Here is a 26,379-nt window from a genome sequence, read left to right on the forward strand (position 1 = left end):
CCTGGGGGACACCACTAGGGACCAGCTGCCTGCTGCAAGGAATTCCATTCACCAGCACTCTCTGGGCCAGGCCAGCAGCCAGTTTTTAACTCAAGAACAGAGCGTCAAAGCCACAAGCAGCTGGTGTCTCCAGGAGAGTTCTGTGGGACACAGTGTTAAAGACTTTATTCCAAAGTGCAGGAAGTCAACGTTTCTGGACTTTCCCTCGTCCACTAAGAGGGGCACTGTGTTACAGAAGGAGATTGGGTCGGGCGGTTACGCCTTTGACAAACCCATGCTGGCTGGGCATGATCCCCTGGATCTCCTGGAGGTGCCATGTGATGGGCACTCAAGATGATCTCCATGAGCTTCCCCAAGCACCAAGGTCAGGCTGACAGGCCCGTAGCTCCCTGGATTCCACTTCTGACCCTTCCTGAAGATAAGCGTAACACTGGCCACACTCCGGGTTCCTGGGGCCTCCTTTGTCAGCCAGGACTGATTGTAAATTACGGGCAGCGGCTTGGTGAGCTTTTCCACCAGCTCTCTTATATATTCAGGTACACAGCAGGACCCCTCAAGACGAAACTTCCACACTGTACCACTGTCCCCCTAATGCTCCTATCCAGAAGTATCCTGCAATGTCAGGAATGAGGACCTCGTTGGTTCTGTCTTTTCTGAGGCAGCTGAAGGAACTAAATCACTCTCAGACAAAAACAGGAGCGGTGGTAATGACACAAGCTGGAATACAGGGAATTCAAACACAAAAGAAGAAATGCATTTGTGTAATTTTTTGTATTCTGGTGATACAACACCAGAATAGGGATTGGAGAGGTTGAGAGATACCCATTCCTGGGCACATAGCTGAAAGCATCACTGGACAAGGCCATGAGCAGGCTCTTCTGATACCACCTCCTCTCAGCGTCACACTGCACTTGGGATATCCAGGGCAAAACAGACAATGAAAATTAACTTTAAAAAACCCTTTATTGTTCAAAAGCAACAGCTTAGAGGAGACTTCTTCAACTCCATCACAATGAAAATCAAACTGCAAAAGGGAAGCAAGACACTGCAGAAGCTGCATCAACATTCAGTGCCTAGGTGCTCAGACCCAGAGCCACCTCTTCAGCTCTCTGACTTAACGAGCTCCTGAGGTTCCTGAGAAATAAACCATCAGTTTATTTAATACAACTCTATCAAAGGCTTAAAAGAGAGAATTTATTCATATAAACACAAAGAAAACAAGCATAGTGTAGGTAAAAAAACCAGAAAAATCTAATGGGAACTACAAAAAGACTTGGGAAGTGTCCCAGGCAGAATGGAAGCTTCCGACAACATTTATCAGGGAAGGCTTCCCACTGAGGTTCACAAAATGCCTCCTTGCTTGCTAAACTCCTTCTTAGAGAAGTCTGGAGGCAGCTTAATACAATCCTAGGCCCACAGTAGGTAAATGGTTCATCTCAAAAGAATTATATATGTGTAATTGACCTTTTATACAAATTTGTCCTGCAAGATGAGAGAAATATTTGTTTACACGTCTATCGAGGAAATATATGGGAAATATGGGAAAAACAAATAATTCAAATTAATCATGACAATACTCAAATAATTTTGATCAGAATTATCTAGGATCCATTACAGACAGTGGTAACTACTTGTACAGTGCTCCACTACCCCAATCCTTTGAAAGCCAGATTAATAACAAACTACAGAAAAAGGTAATTAATCCAATTACTTTTGTTTTACCTCAAGCAATAACCTAGAGGTGTGTCCCCACTCAAGGGACGAATCTCCAGGCACACTAATAGAAGGCTTGTGCTGAATACCCCGGCAGTAAAGGTCTGCAACTAGAATTTACGGGAAAAAATGATTGACCCAAATGCATTAAAAGCTGCAACAGCTCAATCAGCTCAGCAACTTAACAGAAATTTACGAGTTACTTACTAGATACTTACAAGTACCACTACTTCCTTTTTCAACACTAGGAACCAAGCTGACACATACTGACAAGCGTGCAAAAATCAGTAAGGAAACACTACTTGAAAAATCTTCAAAGTATTAAACTTTAGAAGAGTTCAGCGAGATTTGACTTCAGCACTCTCCAAAACGAAAAAGTCTGTTCAACATCAGACATAGCTTTAGAAAAAAGGGAGAAGCCCAAGATACGATACTACAATTGATGCAGTGTCCTGTAAAGGGCAATAAAAGAAATTCAGCGGAACATATGATGAACGAGAGACGACCCCAGAGAGAAAGGAAAACCACAAGAAACACACAACATCATTGCAAATACATGATGTGGCACTAACGTAGGGTTCCACTACACCACAACCAACAGGCAAGAGGCAACCTCTAAAGGCAAAAAGAGAATTAACAACACCATCGCCAGCCACAGTCAACCCAACAAAACACTGCCCAAGACCACCACAGCCACCAGCACAGACTGGAAAGCACGGCCGGAAACTCCCGGCAATCAGAAAGCGATGAAGGGAAAGCTGCCGCCGTACAAAGCCGGCAGCGCCCCAGCCACAGCCACCAGCAGCACCACCGAGCCTCACCGGGCTCCTCCTGCCCAGCACCACCCGACAGCACCCGCAGACCCAGCGTGGCTGTGCCCACAGCCACACAGCCACACAGCCACGGCTGCCGCACGCCGCACCTACTCCTCCTCCTCACCTGCCAACGCCTCTGGACACACGACGACACCTTCCCCGGCGACGCACTCCGCCTCCTCCAGGACATGCCTCCCAGCCACACACAGCCCTGCCGCCTCCAAGAGCCGCCCTTCTTCCCCGACACCCTCCTCCACCCCAACCTCGGCCCGCACCAAGCCGCCGCCACCGCCCTGCGCATCCTCCAGCGCCTCTTCCACACCCTCAGCTCCAACAGCACCCGCCAGCACTGGCCCAGCCACGCTCGCAACCTCCTCCTCAACAAACTGCAGCACCACATCCACCACCTGGAGCAACGCCTCCCCGACAACGCCCTGCTCTCCAAAGGACCACGCAACCCGCGGCTCGCCATCAACAAGTACTTCAGGGACATCCACCCCTCCCTCCACACCCACAGCCACAGCGCCTGCGCCTGGGACCATCTCCGCCTCGAAGCCCGTGCCTCTTTACGGCACCTCCACAACCTCACACGTGCCAGGCGCCGCTAGCGCAGACACCCACACTCCAACCCACACCTACCACCCAAACCCACCTCCAACCCCACGCCTCCTCTCACCTGGGACCAGAGACAGGGCTGCAACAACCGCACGCCACCCGCAGCCCCCAACCACTCCCTCTCCCATTGATTCAGCCTCTCCCAGTGATACGGGCAAAGGACTTTCTCCACTTATTTCTAGACTGATTTATTTATTTGTTTCTTTATTTATTGATACACGTATTTATTTTTCTGCTTATTCACTTATTTATGCCGCTGAAAATAAAGACCTACGACAAAACACTTGCCATTGCCTCTCATCTCTCTAGCACAGCAACCAGTCTCTGGGCCAGCCAAAGCCATCCTCACTCCACACCTACCCCAAGCCTTCCTCCAAACCGCCTCTGCCCACTCTTCTCAATGGCACCTGACCAAGCAAGATGCTGTAGCAAACCCCTTGGAAAAACACTGCCAGCGGTTGGCCACCACCACAGAGTCCCAAAAAGAAAAACACGCAAAGGCTGGGGAGCACCGCTGCACCTCATCTGCTTTATCCACAACGTGCTCCATCCATCCAATCCATGCCTCTCTGACTCACAGACAAGGATGCAGGACACGGCCCAGCACTTTGCTCAAGCCCAGGCACACAAGCTCACTTGCTCTGCCCCTATCCACCACTGCTCTGTAGCCTTAGCCATAGAACATCACAAAAAATCACCAGGAATGGCGACTACGCAATTGGAATGCCATGCTCCCCATTACCGACCACCTCTTGGTTTTCCCTAGGCCTTAGCCGAGTCTGGTGACCAAGCACAACAGCCTCATCTTCTTGCCTGACACTGCGCTCAGCCGGACTGCTCTGTAGTTCCCACACTCTTCTGCTTTTCCCCTTATACAAAGGGAGGCTTATACCTCCCTTCTACCACTTACTGGGAACTTCAACTGACGGACACCAGATTTCAAAAACCAGGCACTGTGGCCCAGCAGCTCCATCTGACAGTTCCCTCAGGGCTCACGCATCAGTCTCTTCAGGTCCCATGGACTTGTGCACATTCAGGTTGCCACGACGGTCTCAAACTCGACCCTCTCCTACACTGGCCTGGGGATCTACAGGGATTTTCCGCGAGGACTCCCAGCATTTGCCTTGTGTGCCTTCGGCAGCCTGCCTGGAGATCACTGACGCACAAGGTGACAAACAACCGCTCACCTCCAAATTCTCTGTCCCCCAAAGGCCTAAAACTTTCAAATCCCACAATCTGCTCCAAGCAACAATCCCACCATTTCTCCACCAGGCCAGAGGGATCATCCCCTTGCAAGTCTCTGCACACCCCAAACACCTCTTCACCTTGCCGCAGATTTTGTGCATTTTTGGAAAGGCATCTGAAACTACTGGCAAACCTACAATACTCCAGCCAAAGAAGCCAAGCTCCCTCAGCCTTTCTCACAGGTCACGGCCTCTGGACCCCCGTGCATTTTCAGAGCCATCACCTTCCAAGGACACCACACCGCTCATAGACTAAAGAGCCCTGAACAGGACGCGCTGTTCCGAGCAAGGACTCCAGCAGTCCCAAAGCGCAACCCCATTTCTTTCATGGGGGAATGTCCTCCTTTGACCTCTGGCCGCCTCAGCCACTGAGGCATGGATCTCAAAAGCAGACCGATGCTCCGGGGCCACAGCCATGGCACCAAGCACGACAGTAACAGCAAAAGCTTTCCCTTTCCGCGACTTCTTCACTCAGCCTTTCTTGCCTGCCTTGTGGCTCGCTCCTCCCAAACACAGCAGGTGCAGTGCCTCCTTGCAAGGACACACTCAGGCCTCCAAGACCCACATGCACAGACAGCCCCTTGAACCCTGCCAGTGCCTCTGGGCGTTAACCGCAGGAGGGGAAACGCCGGCCCTCACCCACTGACATCACCGCACATCCCTTGCAACCACAAAAGGAAAACAGTGGCTAAGATGAAATTAAAGGCAAGCCTCAAAGTGAAAGGAAAAGTGACCACAACCAAAACCAGGGCTTTGCAAGTGGAAACGATGCTTGGGCACAAACAGAGACTCAGCTCAACAGCACAGACCTTGCAGCTGGCTCGGTAAGTGAAAGGATCGCCCAACACCCTCTCCAACGCACCTGACCCCACAGCGCCTCTGGCCCAGAGCTTTCACAACCCCTTCCACCCATGACTGACACTCGGCCCCAGCACACCGCTGCCACCACAATCCTCAACCACGGCCACCCCAACAAAACACTGCCCAAGACCACCGCAGCCACCAGCACAGACTGGAAAGCACGGCCGGAAACTCCCGGCAATCAGAAAGCGATGAAGGGAAAGCTGCCGCCGTACAAAGCCGGCAGCGCCCCAGCCACAGCCACCAGCAGCAGCAGCACCACCGAGCCTCACCGGGCTCCTCCTGCCCAGCACCACCCGACAGCACCCGCAGACCCAGCATGGCTGTGCCCACAGCCACACAGCCACGGCTGCCGCACGCTGCACCGCCGCTCCTGCTCCTCCTCGCCGCTCTGGCCACCAGCCTCGCCTGCCAACGCCTCTGGACACACGACGACACCTTCCCCGGCGACGCACTCCGCCTCCTCCAGGACATGCCTCCCAGCCACACACAGCCCTGCCGCCTCCAAGAGCCGCCCTTCTTCCCCGACACCCTCCTCCACCCCAACCTCGGCCCGCACCAAGCCGCCGCCACCGCCCTGCGCATCCTCCAGCGCCTCTTCCACACCCTCAGCTCCAACAGCAACCGCCAGCACTGGCCCAGCCACGCTCGCAACCTCCTCCTCAACAAACTGCAGCACCACATCCACCACCTCAATCAATGCCTCCCCAACGACCCCCTGCTCTTCATAGGACAAAGCGACCCGCGGCTCACCATCAACAAGTACTTCGGGAAAATCCACGCCTTTCTCCAGGCACACAGCCACAGCGCCTGCGCCTGGGACCACGTCCGCCTCGAAGCTCGTGTCTGCTTACAACACGTGGACAAACTCATACGGCGCATGAAGCACCAAGCTGCTCTGGACCCCACTAAACCCACAGAGAACAAACACCCATCGCCAGCCAGCACCAGTAGCCATGGATTGAGTGGTGACAGCAGGAGCCCAGGCTGGGATCACTTGGTACCAGTCACACGTCTTCCAACCGATGAGCTGATGGGGAAAGGCCTATGAGCGTGGTGGCACTGGGGCCAGTATGTGGCACAGCCCACACCCAAACCACAGGCACTGGAGAGGAAGGAAGAGGAAATTTCTGTGCTACACATTCATGGACACCTACGAGACACTGGGGATACAGAAGGTATTGTTACCTGTGGAATTACCGCGTTCATCCGGACTGCAACCTCACCTGATGAACGGCAAGGGGATCATGGACACTGGGGAACTACTGTGGGAATGCCAATCACTATTTATCACAGAACTCTGTTTGCTTACTTATTTAACTCATTAATTAACTTAGTCGATTATTTATTTCTTTGGCTGGCCATTTATTTATTTATTTATTTATTTATTCTTTTGTTAGAAATAAAGACTTTTTGTAAAAACAAAAAAGAATGAAAAAGCTAAGCTGTGCTCACTGTGCTCCACGCTTAGACCTGACATGCAAAGACATGGTCCCCTCAGGCTGTGAGGGGATGAGTCTCTGTCCTGCAGCCCATCTTGCCAATGCATCCTGCCTGGATCAAAGGCTATGGATAGCACGCTCCCAGGGAATGGTGGTCCTGCAGCCCCCAGGCACCTCTTACAGCTGCCAGACCACTGGGGCACCCATTTGCCCCAAATGGCATGATTCCTGCCCTGCATACCTCCTTCTCTTCCACCACCTCGCTCTGCCTTCCAGACCCTCCAATAATGCAAAGCCTTGAAAGCCACCTCCAAACCATCATCCCACCAAAGATAACCATTCTGCAATGCCACAGCACTGCCTTAGAAGAAACAGGGTGGCACAGACAAGGTGCACCTCAAAGAAGCAAGGAGGGGACCCATAAAGGACTGCAGAGATTTGGACAATTCACCCCAACACATCATTAGCAAGCAAAGAGATCCATCATCCAAACACCCCCAACTCGATATGGTCCAAACCAACCAGCACAGCATTCCTCGTGAAGGGAACTGCCCACACATCACCAGCACCGGCTGCTCCTTCGCCCTCCAACTATCAATCCAGAAGCACCTCCCCAGGTCAGCAGCTCCAGCCTTCTCCTGCATGCCACAAAGAGATTGTTTTCCTGGGCTCAAACAACCTCCAGCACTGCGTCACTTCAAGGATACTGCTCCGTGCAAACGCAACTGATTGCTTCCCATTTAGCTGAGTGAAAAAACAACAGGACCAAATCGAGATTCATAGAATCACTAAGGTTGGAAAAGACCTCCAAGATCATCAAGCCCAGCCTTTGACCAAATACCATTAAGCCATATGATGAAGCGCCACATTTACTCCATTTTTGAACACTTTCAGCGGTGGTGACTCCACCACTTCCCCAGGGAGCCTGCTCCGATGCTTGACCACTCCTTCAGTGAAGAAATTTTCCCTAATATCCAACTTGAACCTCCACTGGGACATCTTGAGGCCATTTTTTTTTCCTATTGCTAGCTGCTGGGAGAAAAAAACAATTCCCATATGGTTATAACTTTCTTCTAGATCATCGTACAGAGTGATCCGGTTCTCCCAAACCTCCTTTTCCCCACACTAAACTCACCCAGTTCCCTCAGCTGCTCCCCATATGACTCGCTCTACAGACCCTTCCCCAGCTCCATTTCCTTCTCTGGACATGATCCAGCACCTCAGTGTCCTTCCTGCTGTGAGGAAACAAAGCTGAACACAAGATTCCAGCTGTGGCCTCACCAGTGCCCCCAGCACAGGGGGATGGCCACTGCCCTGCTCCTGCTGGCCACTGCCCGGCTCCTGCTGGCCACACCATTGCTGACACAAGCCCGGTGTCATTGGCCTTCTTGGCCACCTGGGCACACTCCAGCTCGTGTCCAGCCCTTGAAAACCTGCACCCCCAGGTCCTCTCCCATCCAGCAGTTTGCCAGACACGCTGTCCCAGCCTGGAGCTGCAGGCGGTTCCTGTGACCCAAGGGCAGGACCCAGCACTTGGCCTTGTTGAACCTCACACAACTGGCCCTGGCCCGTGGATCCAGAAGACAGTGCAGATCCTTCTGCAGAGCCTTCCTGCCCTCCAACAGAACAGCACACACGCCCAGCTTGGTGTTGTCCTCAAACTGACTAAAGGAGCTCTTGGATTCCCTCAAGAGCTCAGATCATCACCAAAGGTAAAAAACAGTACAGTACAGAGCCCTCAGTACAGAGTCCTGGGGGACACCACTAGGGACCAGCTGCCTGCTGCAAGGAATTCCATTCACCAGCACTCTCTGGGCCAGGCCAGCAGCCAGTTTTTAACTCAAGAATAGAGCGTCAAAGCCACAAGCAGCTGGTGTCTCCAGGAGAGTTCTGTGGGACACAGTGTTAAAGACTTTATTCCAAAGTGCAGGAAGTCAACGTTTCTGGACTTTCCCTCGTCCACTAAGAGGGGCACTGTGTTACAGAAGGAGATTGGGTCGGGCGGTTACGCCTTTGACAAACCCATGCTGGCTGGGCATGATCCCCTGGATCTCCTGGAGGTGCCATGTGATGGGCACTCAAGATCATCTCCATGATCTTCCCCAAGCACCAAGGTCAGGCTGACAGGCCCGTAGCTCCCTGGATTCCACTTCTGACCCTTCCTGAAGATAAGCGTAACACTGGCCACACTCCGGGTTCCTGGGGCCTCCTTTGTCAGCCAGGACTGATTGTAAATTACGGGCAGTGGCTTGGTGAGCTTTTCCACCAGCTCTCTTATATATTCAGGTACACAGCAGGACCCCTCAAGACGAAACTTCCACACTGTACCACTGTCCCCCTAATGCTCCTATCCAGAACTAACCTGCAATGTCAGGAATGAGGACCTCGTTGGTTCTGTCTTTTCTGAGGCAGCTGAAGGAACTAAATCACTCTCAGACAAAAACAGGAGCGGTGGTAATGACACAAGCTGGCATACAGGGAATTCAAACACAAAAGAAGAAATGCATTTGTGTAATTTTTTGTATTCTGGTGATACAACACCAGAATAGGGATTGGAGAGGTTGAGAGATAGCCATTCCTGGGCACATAGCTGAAAGCATCACTGGGCAAGGCCATGAGCAGGCTCTTCTGATACCACCTCCTCTCAGCGTCACACTGCACTTGGGATATCCAGGGCAAAACAGACAATGAAAATTAACTTTAAAAAACCCTTTATTGTTCAAAAGCAACAGCTTAGAGGAGACTTCTTCAACTCCATCACAATGAAAATCAAACTGCAAAAGGGAAGCAAGACACTGCAGAAGCTGCATCAACATTCAGTGCCTAGGTGCTCAGACCCAGAGCCACCTCTTCAGCTCTCTGACTTAACGAGCTCCTGAGGTTCCTGAGAAATAAACCATCAGTTTATTTAATACAACTCTATCAAAGGCTTAAAAGAGAGAATTTATTCATATAAACACAAAGAAAACAAGCATAGTGTAGGTAAAAAAACCAGAAAAATCTAATGGGAACTACAAAAAGACTTGGGAAGTGTCCCAGGCAGAATGGAAGCTTCCGACAACATTTATCAGGGAAGGCTTCCCACTGAGGTTCACAAAATGCCTCCTTGCTTGCTAAACTCCTTCTTAGAGAAGTCTGGAGGCAGCTTAATACAATCCTAGGCCCACAGTAGGTAAATGGTTCATCTCAAAAGAATTATATATGTGTAATTGACCTTTTATACAAATTTGTCCTGCAAGATGAGAGAAATATTTGTTTACACGTCTATCGAGGAAATATATGGGAAATATGGGAAAAACAAATAATTCAAATTAATCATGACAATACTCAAATAATTTTGATCAGAATTATCTAGGATCCATTACAGACAGTGGTAACTACTTGTACAGTGCTCCACTACCCCAATCCTTTGAAAGCCAGATTAATAACAAACTACAGAAAAAGGTAATTAATCCAATTACTTTTGTTTTACCTCAAGCAATAACCTAGAGGTGTGTCCCCACTCAAGGGACGAATCTCCAGGCACACTAATAGAAGGCTTGTGCTGAATACCCCGGCAGTAAAGGTCTGCAACTAGAATTTACGGGAAAAAATGATTGACCCAAATGCATTAAAAGCTGCAACAGCTCAATCAGCTCAGCAACTTAACAGAAATTTACGAGTTACTTACTAGATACTTACAAGTACCACTACTTCCTTTTTCAACACTAGGAACCAAGCTGACACATACTGACAAGCGTGCAAAAATCAGTAAGGAAACACTACTTGAAAAATCTTCAAAATATTAAACTTTAGAAGAGTTCAGCGAGATTTGACTTCAGCACTCTCCAAAACGAAAAAGTCTGTTCAACATCAGACATAGCTTTAGAAAAAAGGGAGAAGCCCAAGATACGATACTACAATTGATGCAGTGTCCTGTAAAGGGCAATAAAAGAAATTCAGCGGAACACATGATGAACGAGAGACGACCCCAGAGAGAAAGGAAAACCACAAGAAACACACAACATCATCGCAAATACATGATGTGGCACTAACGTAGGGTTCCACTACACCACAACCAACAGGCAAGAGGCAACCTCTAAAGGCAAAAAGAGAATTAACAACACCATCGCCAGCCACAGTCAACCCAAGAAAACACTGCCCAAGACCACCACAGCCACCAGCACAGACTGGAAAGCACGGCCGGAAACTCCCGGCAATCAGAAAGCGATGAAGGGAAAGCTGCCGCCGTACAAAGCCGGCAGCGCCCCAGCCACAGCCACCAGCAGCACCACTGAGCCTCACCGGGCTCCTCCTGCCCAGCACCACCCGACAGCACCCGCAGACCCAGCGTGGCTGTGCCCACAGCCACACAGCCACACAGCCACGGCTGCCGCACGCTGCACCTACTCCTCCTCCTCGCCTGCCAACGCCTCTGGACACACGACGACACCTTCCCCGGCGACGCACTCCGCCTCCTCCAGGACATGCCTCCCAGCCACACACAGCCCTGCCACCTCCAAGAGCCGCCCTTCTTCCCCGACACCCTCCTCCACCCCAACCTCGGCCCGCACCAAGCCGCCGCCACCGCCCTGCGCATCCTCCAGCGCCTCTTCCACACCCTCAGCTCCAACAGCACCCGCCAGCACTGGCCCAGCCACGCTCGCAACCTCCTCCTCAACAAACTGCAGCACCACATCCACCACCTGGAGCAACGCCTCCCCGACAACGCCCTGCTCTCCAAAGGACCACGCAACCCGCGGCTCGCCATCAACAAGTACTTCAGGGACATCCACCCCTCCCTCCACACCCACAGCCACAGCGCCTGCGCCTGGGACCATCTCTGCCTCGAAGCTCGTGCCTCTTTACGGCACCTCCACAACCTCACACGTGCCAGGCGCCGCTAGCGCAGACACCCACACTCCAACCCACACCTACCACCCAAACCCACCTCCAACCCCACGCCTCCTCTCACCTGGGACCAGAGACAGGGCTGCAACAACCGCACGCCACCCGCAGCCCCCAACCACTCCCTCTCCCATTGATTCAGCCTCTCCCAGTGATACGGGCAAAGGACTTTCTCCACTTATTTCTAGACTGATTTATTTATTTGTTTCTTTATTTATTGATACACGTATTTATTTTTCTACTTATTCACTTATTTATGCCGCTGAAAATAAAGACCTACGACAAAACACTTGCCATTCCCTCTCATCTCTCTAGCACAGCAACCAGTCTCTGGGCCAGCCAAAGCCATCCTCACTCCACACCTACCCCAAGCCTTCCTCCAAACCGCCTCTGCCCACTCTTCTCAATGGCACCTGACCAAGCAAGATGCTGTAGCAAACCCTTTGGAAAAACACTGCCAGCGGTTGGCCACCACCACAGAGTCCCAAAAAGAAAAGCACGCAAAGGCTGGGGAGCACCGCTGCACCTCATCTGCTTTATCCACAACGTGCTCCATCCATCCAATCCATGCCTCTCTGACTCACAGACAAGGATACAGGACACGGCCCAGCACTTTGCTCAAGCCCAGGCACACAAGCTCACTTGCTCTGCCCCTATCCACCACTGCTCTGTAGCCTTAGCCATAGAACATCACAAAAAATCACCAGGAATGGCGACTACGCAATTGGAATGCCATGCTCCCCATTACCGACCACCTCTTGGTTTTCCCTAGGCCTTAGCCGAGTCTGGTGACCAAGCACAACAGCCTCATCTTCTTGCCTGACACTGCGCTCAGCCGGACTGCTCTGTAGTTCCCACACTCTTCTGCTTTTCCCCTTATACAAAGGGAGGCTTATACCTCCCTTCTACCACTTACTGGGAACTTCAACTGACGGACACCAGATTTCAAAAACCAGGCACTGTGGCCCAGCAGCTCCATCTGACAGTTCCCTCAGGGCTCACGCATCAGCCTCTTCAGGTTCCATGGACTTGTGCACATTCAGGTTGCCACGACGGTCTCAAACTCGACCCTCTCCTACACCTGGGGATCTACAGGGATTTTCCGCGAGGACTCCCAGCATTTGCCTTGTGTGCCTTCGGCAGCCTGCCTGGAGATCACTGACGCACAAGGTGACAAACAACCGCTCACCTCCAAATTCTCTGTCCCCCAAAGGCCTAAAACTTTCAAATCCCACAATCTGCTCCAAGCAACAATCCCACCATTTCTCCACCAGGCCAGAGGGATCATCCCCTTGCAAGTCTCTGCACACCCCAAACACCTCTTCACCTTGCCGCAGATTTTGTGCATTTTTGGAAAGGCATCTGAAACTACTGGCAAACCTACAATACTCCAGCCAAAGAAGCCAAGCTCCCTCAGCCTTTCTCACAGGTCACGGCCTCTGGACCCCCGTGCATTTTCAGAGCCATCACCTTCCAAGGACACCACACCTCTCATAGACTAAAGAGCCCTGAACAGGACGCGCTGCTCCGAGCAAGGGCTCCAGCAGTCCCAAAGCGCAACCCCATTTCTTTCATGGGGGAATGTCCTCCTTTGACCTCTGGCCGCCTCAGCCACTGAGGCATGGATCTCAAAAGCAGACCGATGCTCCGGGGCCACAGCCATGGCACCAAGCGCGACAGCAACAGCAAAAGTTTTCCCTTTCCGCGACTTCTTCACTCAGCCTTTCTTGCCTGCCTTGTGGCTCGCTCCTCCCAAACACAGCAGGTGCAGTGCCTCCTTGCAAGGACACACTCAGGCCTCCAAGACCCACATGCACAGACAGCCCCTTGAACCCTGCCAGTGCCTCTGGGCGTTAACCGCAGGAGGGGAAACGCCGGCCCTCACCCACTGACATCACCGCACATCCCTTGCAACCACAAAAGGAAAACAGTGGCTAAGATGAAATTAAAGGCAAGCCTCAAAGTGAAAGGAAAAGTGACCACAACCAAAACCAGGGCTTTGCAAGTGGAAACGATGCTTGGGCACAAACAGAGACTCAGCTCAACAGCACAGACCTTGCAGCTGGCTCGGCAAGTGAAAGGATCGCCCAACACCCTCCCCAACGCACCTGACCCCCCAGCGCCTCTGGCCCAGAGCTTTCACAACCCCTTCCAGCCATGACTGACACTCGGCCCCAGCACACCGCTGCCACCACAATCCCCAACCACGGCCACCCCAACAAAACACTGCCCAAGACCACCACAGCCACCAGCACAGACTGGAAAGCACGGCCGGAAACTCCCGGCAATCAGAAAGCGATGAAGGGAAAGCTGCCGCCGTACAAAGCCGGCAGCGCCCCAGCCACAGCCACCAGCAGCAGCAGCACCACCGAGCCTCACCGGGCTCCTCCTGCCCAGCACCACCCGACAGCACCCGCAGACCCAGCATGGCTGTGCCCACAGCCACACAGCCACGGCTGCCGCACGCCGCACCGCCGCTCCTGCTCCTCCTCGCCGCTCTGGCCACCAGCCTCGCCTGCCAACGCCTCTGGACACACGACGACACCTTCCCCGGCGACGCACTCCGCCTCCTCCAGGACATGCCTCCCAGCCACACACAGCCCTGCCGCCTCCAAGAGCCGCCCTTCTTCCCCGACACCCTCCTCCACCCCAACCTCGGCCCGCACCAAGCCGCCGCCACCGCCCTGCGCATCCTCCAGCGCCTCTTCCACACCCTCAGCTCCAACAGCACCCGCCAGCACTGGCCCAGCCACGCTCGCAACCTCCTCCTCAACAAACTGCAGCACCACATCCACCACCTCAATCAATGCCTCCCCAACGACCCCCTGCTCTTCATAGGACAAAGCGACCCGCGGCTCACCATCAACAAGTACTTCGGGAAAATCCACGCCTTTCTCCAGGCACACAGCCACAGCGCCTGCGCCTGGGACCACGTCCGCCTCGAAGCTCGTGTCTGCTTACAACACGTGGACAAACTCATACGGCGCATGAAGCACCAAGCTGCTCTGGACCCCACTAAACCCACAGAGAACAAACACCCATCGCCAGCCAGCACCAGTAGCCATGGATTGAGTGGTGACAGCAGGAGCCCAGGCTGGGATCACTTGGTACCAGTCACACGTCTTCCAACCGATGAGCTGATGGGGAAAGGCCTATGAGCGTGGTGGCACTGGGGCCAGTATGTGGCACAGCCCACACCCAAACCACAGGCACTGGAGAGGAAGGAAGAGGAAATTTCTGTGCTACACATTCATGGACACCTACGAGACACTGGGGATACAGAAGGTATTGTTACCTGTGGAATTACCGCGTTCATCCGGACTGCAACCTCACCTGATGAACGGGAAGGGGATCATGGACACTGGGGAACTACTGTGGGAATGCCAATCACTATTTATCACAGAACTCTGTTTGCTTACTTATTTAACTCATTAATTAACTTAGTCGATTATTTATTTCTTTGGCTGGCCATTTATTTATTTATTTATTTATTTATTTATTTATTCTTTTGTTAGAAATAAAGACTTTTTGTAAAAACAAAAAAGAATGAAAAAGCTAAGCTGTGCTCATTGTGCTCCACGCTTAGACCTGACATGCAAAGACATGGTCCCCTCAGGCTGTGAGGGGATGAGTCTCTGTCCTGCAGCCCATCTTGCCAATGCATCCTGCCTGGATCAAAGGCTATGGATAGCACGCTCCCAGGGAATGGTGGTCCTGCAGCCCCCAGGCACCTCTTACAGCTGCCAGACCACTGGGGCACCCATTTGCCCCAAATGGCATGATGCCTGCCCTGCATACCTCCTTCTCTTCCACCACCTCGCTCTGCCTTCCAGACCCTCCAATAATGCAAAGCCTTGAAAGCCACCTCCAAACCATCATCCCACCAAAGATAACCATTCTGCAATGCCACAGCACTGCCTTAGAAGAAACAGGGTGGCACAGACAAGGTGCACCTCAAAGAAGCAAGGAGGGGACCCATAAAGGACTGCAGAGATTTGGACAATTCACCCCAACACATCATTAGCAAGCAAAGAGATCCATCATCCAAACACCCCCAACTCGATATGGTCCAAACCAACCAGCACAGCATTCCTCGTGAAGGGAACTGCCCACACATCACCAGCACCGGCTGCTCCTTCGCCCTCCAACTATCAATCCAGAAGCACCTCCCCAGGTCAGCAGCTCCAGCCTTCTCCTGCATGCCACAAAGAGATTGTTTTCCTGGGCTCAAACAACCTCCAGCACTGCGTCGCTTCAAGGATACTGCTCCGTGCAAACGCAACTGATTGCTTCCCATTTAGCTGAGTGAAAAAACAACAGGACCAAATCGAGATTCATAGAATCACTAAGGTTGGAAAAGACCTCCAAGATCATCAAGCCCAGCCTTTGACCAAATACCATTAAGCCATATAATGAAGCGCCACATTTACTCCATTTTTGAACACTTTCAGCGGTGGTGACTCCACCACTTCCCCAGGGAGCCTGCTCCGATGCTTGACCACTCCTTCAGTGAAGAAATTTTCCCTAATATCCAACTTGAACCTCCACTGGGACATCTTGAGGCCATTTTTTTTTCCTATTGCTAGCTGCTGGGAGAAGAAAACAATTCCCATATGGTTATAACTTTCTTCTAGATCATCGTACAGAGTGATCCGGTTCTCCCGAACCTCCTTTTCCCCACACTAAACTCACCCAGTTCCCTCAGCTGCTCCCCATATGACTCGCTCTACAGACCCTTCCCCAGCTCCATTTCCTTCTCTGGACATGATCCAGCACCTCAGTGTCCTTCCTGCTGTGAGGAAACAAAGCTGAACACAAGATTCCAGCTGTGGCCTCACCAGTGCCCCCAGCACAGGGGGATGGCCACTGCCCGGCTCCTGCTGGCCACACCATTGCTGACACAAGCCCGGTGCCATTGGCCTTCTTGGCCACCTGGGCACACTCCAGCTCGTGTCCAGCTCTTGAAAACCTGCACCCCCAGGTCCTCTCCCATCCAGCAGTTTGCCAGACACGCTGTCCCAGCCTGGAGCTGCAGGCGGTTCCTGTGACCCAAGGGCAGGACCCAGCACTTGGCCTTGTTGAACCTCACACAACTGGCCCTGGCCCGTGGATCCAGAAGACAGTGCAGATCCTTCCGCAGAGCTTTCCTGCCCTCCAGCAGAACAGCACTCACGCCCAGCTTGATGTTGTCCTCAAACTGACTAAAGGAGCTCTTGGATTCCCTCAAGAGCTCAGATCATCACCAAAGGTAAAAAACAGTACAGTACAGAGCCCTCAGTACGGAGTCCTGGGGGACACCATTAGGGACCAGCTGCCTGCTGCAAGGAATTCCATTCACCAGCACTCTCTGGGCCAGGCCAGCAGCCAGTTTTTAACTCAAGAACAGAGCGTCAAAGCCACAAGCAGCTGGTGTCTCCAGGAGAGTTCTGTGGGACACAGTGTTAAAGACTTTATTCCAAAGTGCAGGAAGTCAACGTTTCTGGACTTTCCCTCGTCCACTAAGAGGGGCACTGTGTTACAGAAGGAGATTGGGTCGGGCGGTTACGCCTTTGACAAACCCATGCTGGCTGGGCATGATCCCCTGGATCTCCTGGAGGTGCCATGTGATGGGCACTCAAGATGATCTCCATGAGCTTCCCCAAGCACCAAGGTCAGGCTGACAGGCCCGTAGCTCCCTGGATTCCACTTCTGACCCTTCCTGAAGATAAGCGTAACACTGGCCACACTCCGGGTTCCTGGGGCCTCCTTTGTCAGCCAGGACTGATTGTAAATTACGGGCAGTGGCTTGGTGAGCTTTTCCACCAGCTCTCTTATATATTCAGGTACACAGCAGGACCCCTCAAGACGAAACTTCCACACTGTACCACTGTCCCCCTAATGCTCCTATCCAGAAGTATCCTGCAATGTCAGGAATGAGGACCTCGTTGGTTCTGTCTTTTCTGAGGCAGCTGAAGGAACTAAATCACTCTCAGACAAAAACAGGAGCGGTGGTAATGACACAAGCTGGAATACAGGGAATTCAAACACAAAAGAAGAAATGCATTTGTGTAATTTTTTGTATTCTGGTGATACAACACCAGAATAGGGATTGGAGAGGTTGAGAGATACCCATTCCTGGGCACATAGCTGAAAGCATCACTGGGCAAGGCCATGAGCAGGCTCTTCTGATACCACCTCCTCTCAGCGTCACACTGCACTTGGGATATCCAGGGCAAAACAGACAATGAAAATTAACTTTAGAAAACCCTTTATTGTTCAAAAGCAACAGCTTAGAGGAGACTTCTTCAACTCCATCACAATGAAAATCAAACTGCAAAAGGGAAGCAAGACACTGCAGAAGCTGCATCAACATTCAGTGCCTAGGTGCTCAGACCCAGAGCCACCTCTTCAGCTCTCTGACTTAACGAGCTCCTGAGGTTCCTGAGAAATAAACCATCAGTTTATTTAATACAACTCTATCAAAGGCTTAAAAGAGAGAATTTATTCATATAAACACAAAGAAAACAAGCATAGTGTAGGTAAAAAAACCAGAAAAATCTAATGGGAACTACAAAAAGACTTGGGAAGTGTCCCAGGCAGAATGGAAGCTTCCGACAACATTTATCAGGGAAGGCTTCCCACTGAGGTTCACAAAATGCCTCCTTGCTTGCTAAACTCCTTCTTAGAGAAGTCTGGAGGCAGCTTAATACAATCCTAGGCCCACAGTAGGTAAATGGTTCATCTCAAAAGAATTATATATGTGTAATTGACCTTTTATACAAATTTGTCCTGCAAGATGAGAGAAATATTTGTTTACACGTCTATCGAGGAAATATATGGGAAATATGGGAAAAACAAATAATTCAAATTAATCATGACAATACTCAAATAATTTTGATCAGAATTATCTATGATCCATTACAGACAGTGGTAACTACTTGTACAGTGCTCCACTACCCCAATCCTTTGAAAGCCAGATTAATAACAAACTACAGAAAAAGGTAATTAATCCAATTACTTTTGTTTTACCTCAAGCAATAACCTAGAGGTGTGTCCCCACTCAAGGGACGAATCTCCAGGCACACTAATAGAAGGCTTGTGCTGAATACCCCGGCAGTAAAGGTCTGCAACTAGAATTTACGGGAAAAAATGATTGACCCAAATGCATTAAAAGCTGCAACAGCTCAATCAGCTCAGCAACTTAACAGAAATTTACGAGTTACTTACTAGATACTTACAAGTACCACTACTTCCTTTTTCAACACTAGGAACCAAGCTGACACATACTGACAAGCGTGCAAAAATCAGTAAGGAAACACTACTTGAAAAATCTTCAAAGTATTAAACTTTAGAAGAGTTCAGCGAGATTTGACTTCAGCACTCTCCAAAACGAAAAAGTCTGTTCAACATCAGACATAGCTTTAGAAAAAAGGGAGAAGCCCAAGATACGATACTACAATTGATGCAGTATCCTGTAAAGGGGCAATAAAAGAAATTCAGCGGAACATATGATGAACGAGAGACGACCCCAGAGAGAAAGGAAAACCACAAGAAACACACAACATCATCGCAAATACATGATGTGGCACTAACGTAGGGTTCCACTACACCACAACCAACAGGCAAGAGGCAACCTCTAAAGGCAAAAAGAGAATTAACAACACCATCGCCAGCCACAGTCAACCCAACAAAACACTGCCCAAGACCACCACAGCCACCAGCACAGACTGGAAAGCACGGCCGGAAACTCCCGGCAATCAGAAAGCGATGAAGGGAAAGCTGCCGCCGTACAAAGCCGGCAGCGTCCCAGCCACAGCCACCAGCAGCAGCACCACCGAGCCTCACCGGGCTCCTCCTGCCCAGCACCACCCGACAGCACCCGCAGACCCAGCGTGGCTGTGCCCACAGCCACACAGCCACACAGCCACGGCTGCCGCACGCCGCACCTACTCCTCCTCCTCGCCTGCCAACGCCTCTGGACACACGACGACACCTTCCCCGGCGACGCACTCCGCCTCCTCCAGGACATGCCTCCCAGCCACACACAGCCCTGCCGCCTCCAAGAGCCGCCCTTCTTCCCCGACACCCTCCTCCACCCCAACCTCGGCCCGCACCAAGCCGCCGCCACCGCCCTGCGCATCCTCCAGCGCCTCTTCCACACCCTCAGCTCCAACAGCACCCGCCAGCACTGGCCCAGCCACGCTCGCAACCTCCTCCTCAACAAACTGCAGCACCACATCCACCACCTGGAGCAACGCCTCCCCGACAACGCCCTGCTCTCCAAAGGACCACGCAACCCGCGGCTCGCCATCAACAAGTACTTCAGGGACATCCACCCCTCCCTCCACACCCACAGCCACAGCGCCTGGGACCATCTCCGCCTCGAAGCTCGTGCCTCTTTACGGCACCTCCACAACCTCACACGTGCCAGGCGCCGCTAGCGCAGACACCCACACTCCAACCCACACCTACCACCCAAACCCACCTCCAACCCCACGCCTCCTCTCACCTGGGACCAGAGACAGGGCTGCAACAACCGCACGCCACCCGCAGCCCCCAACCACTCCCTCTCCCATTGATTCAGCCTCTCCCAGTGATACGGGCAAAGGACTTTCTCCACTTATTTCTAGACTGATTTATTTATTTGTTTCTTTATTTATTGATACACGTATTTATTTTTCTACTTATTCACTTATTTATGCCGCTGAAAATAAAGACCTACGACAAAACACTTGCCATTGCCTCTCATCTCTCTAGCACAGCAACCAGTCTCTGGGCCAGCCAAAGCCATCCTCACTCCACACCTACCCCAAGCCATCCTCCAAACCGCCTCTGCCCACTCTTCTCAATGGCACCTGACCAAGCAAGATGCTGTAGCAAACCCCTTGGAAAAACACTGCCAGCGGTTGGCCACCACCACAGAGTCCCAAAAAGAAAAACACGCAAAGGCTGGGGAGCACCGCTGCACCTCATCTGCTTTATCCACAACGTGCTCCATCCATCCAATCCATGCCTCTCTGACTCACAGACAAGGATGCAGGACACGGCCCAGCACTTTGCTCAAGCCCAGGCACACAAGCTCACTTGCTCTGCCCCTATCCACCACTGCTCTGTAGCCTTAGCCATAGAACATCACAAAAAATCACCAGGAATGGCGACTACGCAATTGGAATGCCATGCTCCCCATTACCGACCACCTCTTGGTTTTCCCTAGGCCTTAGCCGAGTCTGGTGACCAAGCACAACAGCCTCATCTTCTTGCCTGACACTGCGCTCAGCCGGACTGCTCTGTAGTTCCCACACTCTTCTGCTTTTCCCCTTATACAAAGGGAGGCTTATACCTCCCTTCTACCACTTACTGGGAACTTCAACTGACGGACACCAGATTTCAAAAACCAGGCACTGTGGCCCAGCAGCTCCATCTGACAGTTCCCTCAGGGCTCACGCATCAGCCTCTTCAAGTCCCATGGACTTGTGCACTTTCAGGTTGCCACGACGGTCTCAAACTCGACCCTCTCCTACACCTGGGGATCTACAGGGATTTTCCGCGAGGACTCCCAGCATTTGCCTTGTGTGCCTTCGGCAGCCTGCCTGGAGATCACTGACGCACAAGGTGACAAACAACCGCTCACCTCCAAATTCTCTGTCCCCCAAAGGCCTAAAACTTTCAAATCCCACAATCTGCTCCAAGCAACAATCCCACCATTTCTCCACCAGGCCAGAGGGATCATCCCCTTGCAAGTCTCTGCACACCCCAAACACCTCTTCACCTTGCCGCAGATTTTGTGCATTTTTGGAAAGGCATCTGAAACTACTGGCAAACCTACAATACTCCAGCCAAAGAAGCCAAGCTCCCTCAGCCTTTCTCACAGGTCACGGCCTCTGGACCCCCGTGCATTTTCAGAGCCATCACCTTCCAAGGACACCACACCTCTCATAGACTAAAGAGCCCTGAACAGGACGCGCTGCTCCGAGCAAGGGCTCCAGCAGTCCCAAAGCGCAACCCCATTTCTTTCATGGGGGAATGTCCTCCTTTGACCTCTGGCCGCCTCAGCCACTGAGGCATGGATCTCAAAAGCAGACCGATGCTCCGGGGCCACAGCCATGGCACCAAGCGCGACAGTAACAGCAAAAGCTTTCCCCTTCCGCGACTTCTTCACTCAGCCTTTCTTGCCTGCCTTGTGGCTCGCTCCTCCCAAACACAGCAGGTGCAGTGCCTCCTTGCAAGGACACACTCAGGCCTCCAAGACCCACATGCACAGACAGCCCCTTGAACCCTGCCAGTGCCTCTGGGCGTTAACCGCAGGAGGGGAAACGCCGGCCCTCACCCACTGACATCACCGCACATCCCTTGCAACCACAAAAGGAAAACAGTGGCTAAGATGAAATTAAAGGCAAGCCTCAAAGTGAAAGGAAAAGTGACCACAACCAAAACCAGGGCTTTGCAAGTGGAAACGATGCTTGGGCACAAACAGAGACTCAGCTCAACAGCACAGACCTTGCAGCTGGCTCGGCAAGTGAAAGGATCGCCCAACACCCTCCCCAACGCACCTGACCCCCCAGCGCCTCTGGCCCAGAGCTTTCACAACCCCTTCCAGCCATGACTGACACTCGGCCCCAGCACACCGCTGCCACCACAATCCTCAACCACGGCCACCCCAACAAAACACTGCCCAAGACCACCGCAGCCACCAGCACAGACTGGAAAGCACGGCCGGAAACTCCCGGCAATCAGAAAGCGATGAAGGGAAAGCTGCCGCCGTACAAAGCCGGCAGCGCCCCAGCCACAGCCACCAGCAGCAGCAGCACCACCGAGCCTCACCGGGCTCCTCCTGCCCAGCACCACCCGACAGCACCCGCAGACCCAGCATGGCTGTGCCCACAGCCACACAGCCACGGCTGCCGCACGCCGCACCGCCGCTCCTGCTCCTCCTCACCGCTCTGGCCACCAGCCTCGCCTGCCAACGCCTCTGGACACACGACGACACCTTCCCCGGCGACGCACTCCGCCTCCTCCAGGACATGCCTCCCAGCCACACACAGCCCTGCCGCCTCCAAGAGCCGCCCTTCTTCCCCGACACCCTCCTCCACCCCAACCTCGGCCCGCACCAAGCCGCCGCCACCGCCCTGCGCATCCTCCAGCGCCTCTTCCACACCCTCAGCTCCAACAGCACCCGCCAGCACTGGCCCAGCCACGCTCGCAACCTCCTCCTCAACAAACTGCAGCACCACATCCACCACCTCAATCAATGCCTCCCCAACGACCCCCTGCTCTTCATAGGACAAAGCGACCCGCGGCTCACCATCAACAAGTACTTCGGGAAAATCCACGCCTTTCTCCAGGCACACAGCCACAGCGCCTGCGCCTGGGACCACGTCCGCCTCGAAGCTCGTGTCTGCTTACAACACGTGGACAAACTCATACGGCGCATGAAGCACCAAGCTGCTCTGGACCCCACTAAACCCACAGAGAACAAACACCCATCGCCAGCCAGCACCAGTAGCCATGGATTGAGTGGTGACAGCAGGAGCCCAGGCTGGGATCACTTGGTACCAGTCACACGTCTTCCAACCGATGAGCTGATGGGGAAAGGCCTATGAGCGTGGTGGCACTGGGGCCAGTATGTGGCACAGCCCACACCCAAACCACAGGCACTGGAGAGGAAGGAAGAGGAAATTTCTGTGCTACACATTCATGGACACCTACGAGACACTGGGGATACAGAAGGTATTGTTACCTGTGGAATTACCGCGTTCATCCGGACTGCAACCTCACCTGATGAACGGCAAGGGGATCATGGACACTGGGGAACTACTGTGGGAATGCCAATCACTATTTATCACAGAACTCTGTTTGCTTACTTATTTAATTCATTAATTAACTTAGTCAATTATTTATTTCTTTGGCTGGCCATTTATTTATTTATTTATTTATTTATTTATTTATTTATTTATTTTTTTGTTAGAAATAAAGACTTTTTGTAAAAACAAAAAAGAATGAAAAAGCTAAGCTGTGCTCATTGTGCTCCACGCTTAGACCTGACATGCAAAGACATGGTCCCCTCAGGCTGTGAGGGGATGAGTCTCTGTCCTGCAGCCCATCTTGCCAATGCATCCTGCCTGGATCAAAGGCTATGGATAGCATGCTCCCAGGGAATGGTGGTCCTGCAGCCCCCAGGCACCTCTTACAGCTGCCAGACCACTGGGGCACCCATTTGCCCCAAATGGCATGATGCCTGCCCTGCATACCTCCTTCTCTTCCACCACCTCGCTCTGCCTTCCAGACCCTCCAATAATGCAAAGCCTTGAAAGCCACCTCCAAACCATCATCCCACCAAAGATAACCATTCTGCAATGCCACAGCACTGCCTTAGAAGAAACAGGGTGGCACAGACAAGGTGCACCTCAAAGAAGCAAGGAGGGGACCCATAAAGGACTGCAGAGATTTGGACAATTCACCCCAACACATCATTAGCAAGCAAAGAGATCCATCATCCAAACACCCCCAACTCGATATGGTCCAAACCAACCAGCACAGCATTCCTCGTGAAGGGAACTGCCCACACATCACCAGCACCGGCTGCTCCTTCGCCCTCCAACTATCAATCCAGAAGCACCTCCCCAGGTCAGCAGCTCCAGCCTTCTCCTGCATGCCACAAAGAGATTGTTTTCCTGGGCTCAAACAACCTCCAGCACTGCGTCGCTTCAAGGATACTGCTCCGTGCAAACGCAACTGATTGCTTCCCATTTAGCTGAGTGAAAAAACAACAGGACCAAATCGAGATTCATAGAATCACTAAGGTTGGAAAAGACCTCCAAGATCATCAAGCCCAGCCTTTGACCAAATACCATTAAGCCATATAATGAAGCGCCACATTTACTCCATTTTTGAACACTTTCAGCGGTGGTGACTCCACCACTTCCCCAGGGAGCCTGCTCCGATGCTTGACCACTCCTTCAGTGAAGAAATTTTCCCTAATATCCAACTTGAACCTCCACTGGGACATCTTGAGGCCATTTTTTTTTCCTATTGCTAGCTGCTGGGAGAAGAAAACAATTCCCATATGGTTATAACTTTCTTCTAGATCATCGTACAGAGTGATCCGGTTCTCCCGAACCTCCTTTTCCCCACACTAAACTCACCCAGTTCCCTCAGCTGCTCCCCATATGACTCGCTCTACAGACCCTTCCCCAGCTCCATTTCCTTCTCTGGACATGATCCAGCACCTCAGTGTCCTTCCTGCTGTGAGGAAACAAAGCTGAACACAAGATTCCAGCTGTGGCCTCACCAGTGCCCCCAGCACAGGGGGATGGCCACTGCCCTGCTCCTGCTGGCCACTGCCCGGCTCCTGCTGGCCACACCATTGCTGACACAAGCCCGGTGCCATTGGCCTTCTTGGCCACCTGGGCACACTCCAACTCGTGTCCAGCTCTTGAAAACCTGCACCCCCAGGTCCTCTCCCATCCAGCAGTTTGCCAGACACGCTGTCCCAGCCTGGAGCTGCAGGCGGTTCCTGTGACCCAAGGGCAGGACCCAGCACTTGGCCTTGTTGAACCTCACACAACTGGCCCTGGCCCGTGGATCCAGAAGACAGTGCAGATCCTTCCGCAGAGCTTTCCTGCCCTCCAGCAGAACAGCACTCACGCCCAGCTTGATGTTGTCCTCAAACTGACTAAAGGAGCTCTTGGATTCCCTCAAGAGCTCAGATCATCACCAAAGGTAAAAAACAGTACAGTACAGAGCCCTCAGTACGGAGTCCTGGGGGACACCATTAGGGACCAGCTGCCTGCTGCAAGGAATTCCATTCACCAGCACTCTCTGGGCCAGGCCAGCAGCCAGTTTTTAACTCAAGAACAGAGCGTCAAAGCCACAAGCAGCTGGTGTCTCCAGGAGAGTTCTGTGGGACACAGTGTTAAAGACTTTATTCCAAAGTGCAGGAAGTCAACGTTTCTGGACTTTCCCTCGTCCACTAAGAGGGGCACTGTGTTACAGAAGGAGATTGGGTCGGGCGGTTACGCCTTTGACAAACCCATGCTGGCTGGGCATGATCCCCTGGATCTCCTGGAGGTGCCATGTGATGGGCACTCAAGATCATCTCCATGAGCTTCCCCAAGCACCAAGGTCAGGCTGACAGGCCCGTAGCTCCCTGGATTCCACTTCTGACCCTTCCTGAAGATAAGCGTAACACTGGCCACACTCCGGGTTCCTGGGGCCTCCTTTGTCAGCCAGGACTGATTGTAAATTACGGGCAGTGGCTTGGTGAGCTTTTCCACCAGCTCTCTTATATATTCAGGTACACAGCAGGACCCCTCAAGACGAAACTTCCACACTGTACCACTGTCCCCCTAATGCTCCTATCCAGAAGTATCCTGCAATGTCAGGAATGAGGACCTCGTTGGTTCTGTCTTTTCTGAGGCAGCTGAAGGAACTAAATCACTCTCAGACAAAAACAGGAGCGGTGGTAATGACACAAGCTGGAATACAGGGAATTCAAACACAAAAGAAGAAATGCATTTGTGTAATTTTTTGTATTCTGGTGATACAACACCAGAATAGGGATTGGAGAGGTTGAGAGATACCCATTCCTGGGCACATAGCTGAAAGCATCACTGGACAAGGCCATGAGCAGGCTCTTCTGATACCACCTCCTCTCAGCGTCACACTGCACTTGGGATATCCAGGGCAAAACAGACAATGAAAATTAACTTTAAAAAACCCTTTATTGTTCAAAAGCAACAGCTTAGAGGAGACTTCTTCAACTCCATCACAATGAAAATCAAACTGCAAAAGGGAAGCAAGACACTGCAGAAGCTGCATCAACAT

General features: G+C 52.2%; 5 protein-coding genes across 54 annotated transcripts in view; 4 read left to right on the top strand and 1 right to left on the bottom strand.

The window, feature by feature from the left end:
• Positions 1-26,379, bottom strand: part of LOC110484213 (ubiquitin-associated protein 2) — a 253,283-nt gene that overhangs the window by 134,803 nt on the left and 92,101 nt on the right. The gene's annotated exons all lie outside the window — the stretch shown is intronic.
• LOC144248210 (interferon-like) lies at positions 5,404-6,312 on the top strand. Its single transcript, XM_077790153.2, has one exon. The coding sequence runs from the start codon at positions 5,568-5,570 to the stop codon at positions 6,297-6,299; it is 732 nt and encodes a 243-aa protein (XP_077646279.1). The 5' UTR covers positions 5,404-5,567; the 3' UTR covers positions 6,300-6,312.
• Positions 6,394-13,706, top strand: LOC144248209 (interferon-like). Its single transcript, XM_077790152.2, has 3 exons — positions 6,394-6,426; positions 8,658-8,757; positions 10,993-13,706. The coding sequence occupies exons 1-3, from the start codon at positions 6,394-6,396 to the stop codon at positions 11,574-11,576; spliced, it is 717 nt and encodes a 238-aa protein (XP_077646278.1). The 3' UTR covers positions 11,577-13,706.
• Positions 13,795-14,748, top strand: LOC144248208 (interferon-like). The gene has a single exon (XM_077790151.2). It carries the CDS (start codon positions 14,004-14,006, stop codon positions 14,733-14,735), a length of 732 nt encoding a protein of 243 aa, XP_077646277.1. The 5' UTR covers positions 13,795-14,003; the 3' UTR covers positions 14,736-14,748.
• Positions 22,256-23,169, top strand: LOC144248207 (interferon-like). Its single transcript, XM_077790150.2, has one exon. The coding sequence runs from the start codon at positions 22,425-22,427 to the stop codon at positions 23,154-23,156; it is 732 nt and encodes a 243-aa protein (XP_077646276.1). The 5' UTR covers positions 22,256-22,424; the 3' UTR covers positions 23,157-23,169.

The sequence above is a fragment of the Lonchura striata genome, chromosome Z (assembly GCF_050655825.1).
Source record: "Lonchura striata isolate lonStrDom1 chromosome Z, ASM5065582v1, whole genome shotgun sequence".
NCBI classification, from domain to species: Eukaryota; Metazoa; Chordata; class Aves; order Passeriformes; family Estrildidae; genus Lonchura; species Lonchura striata.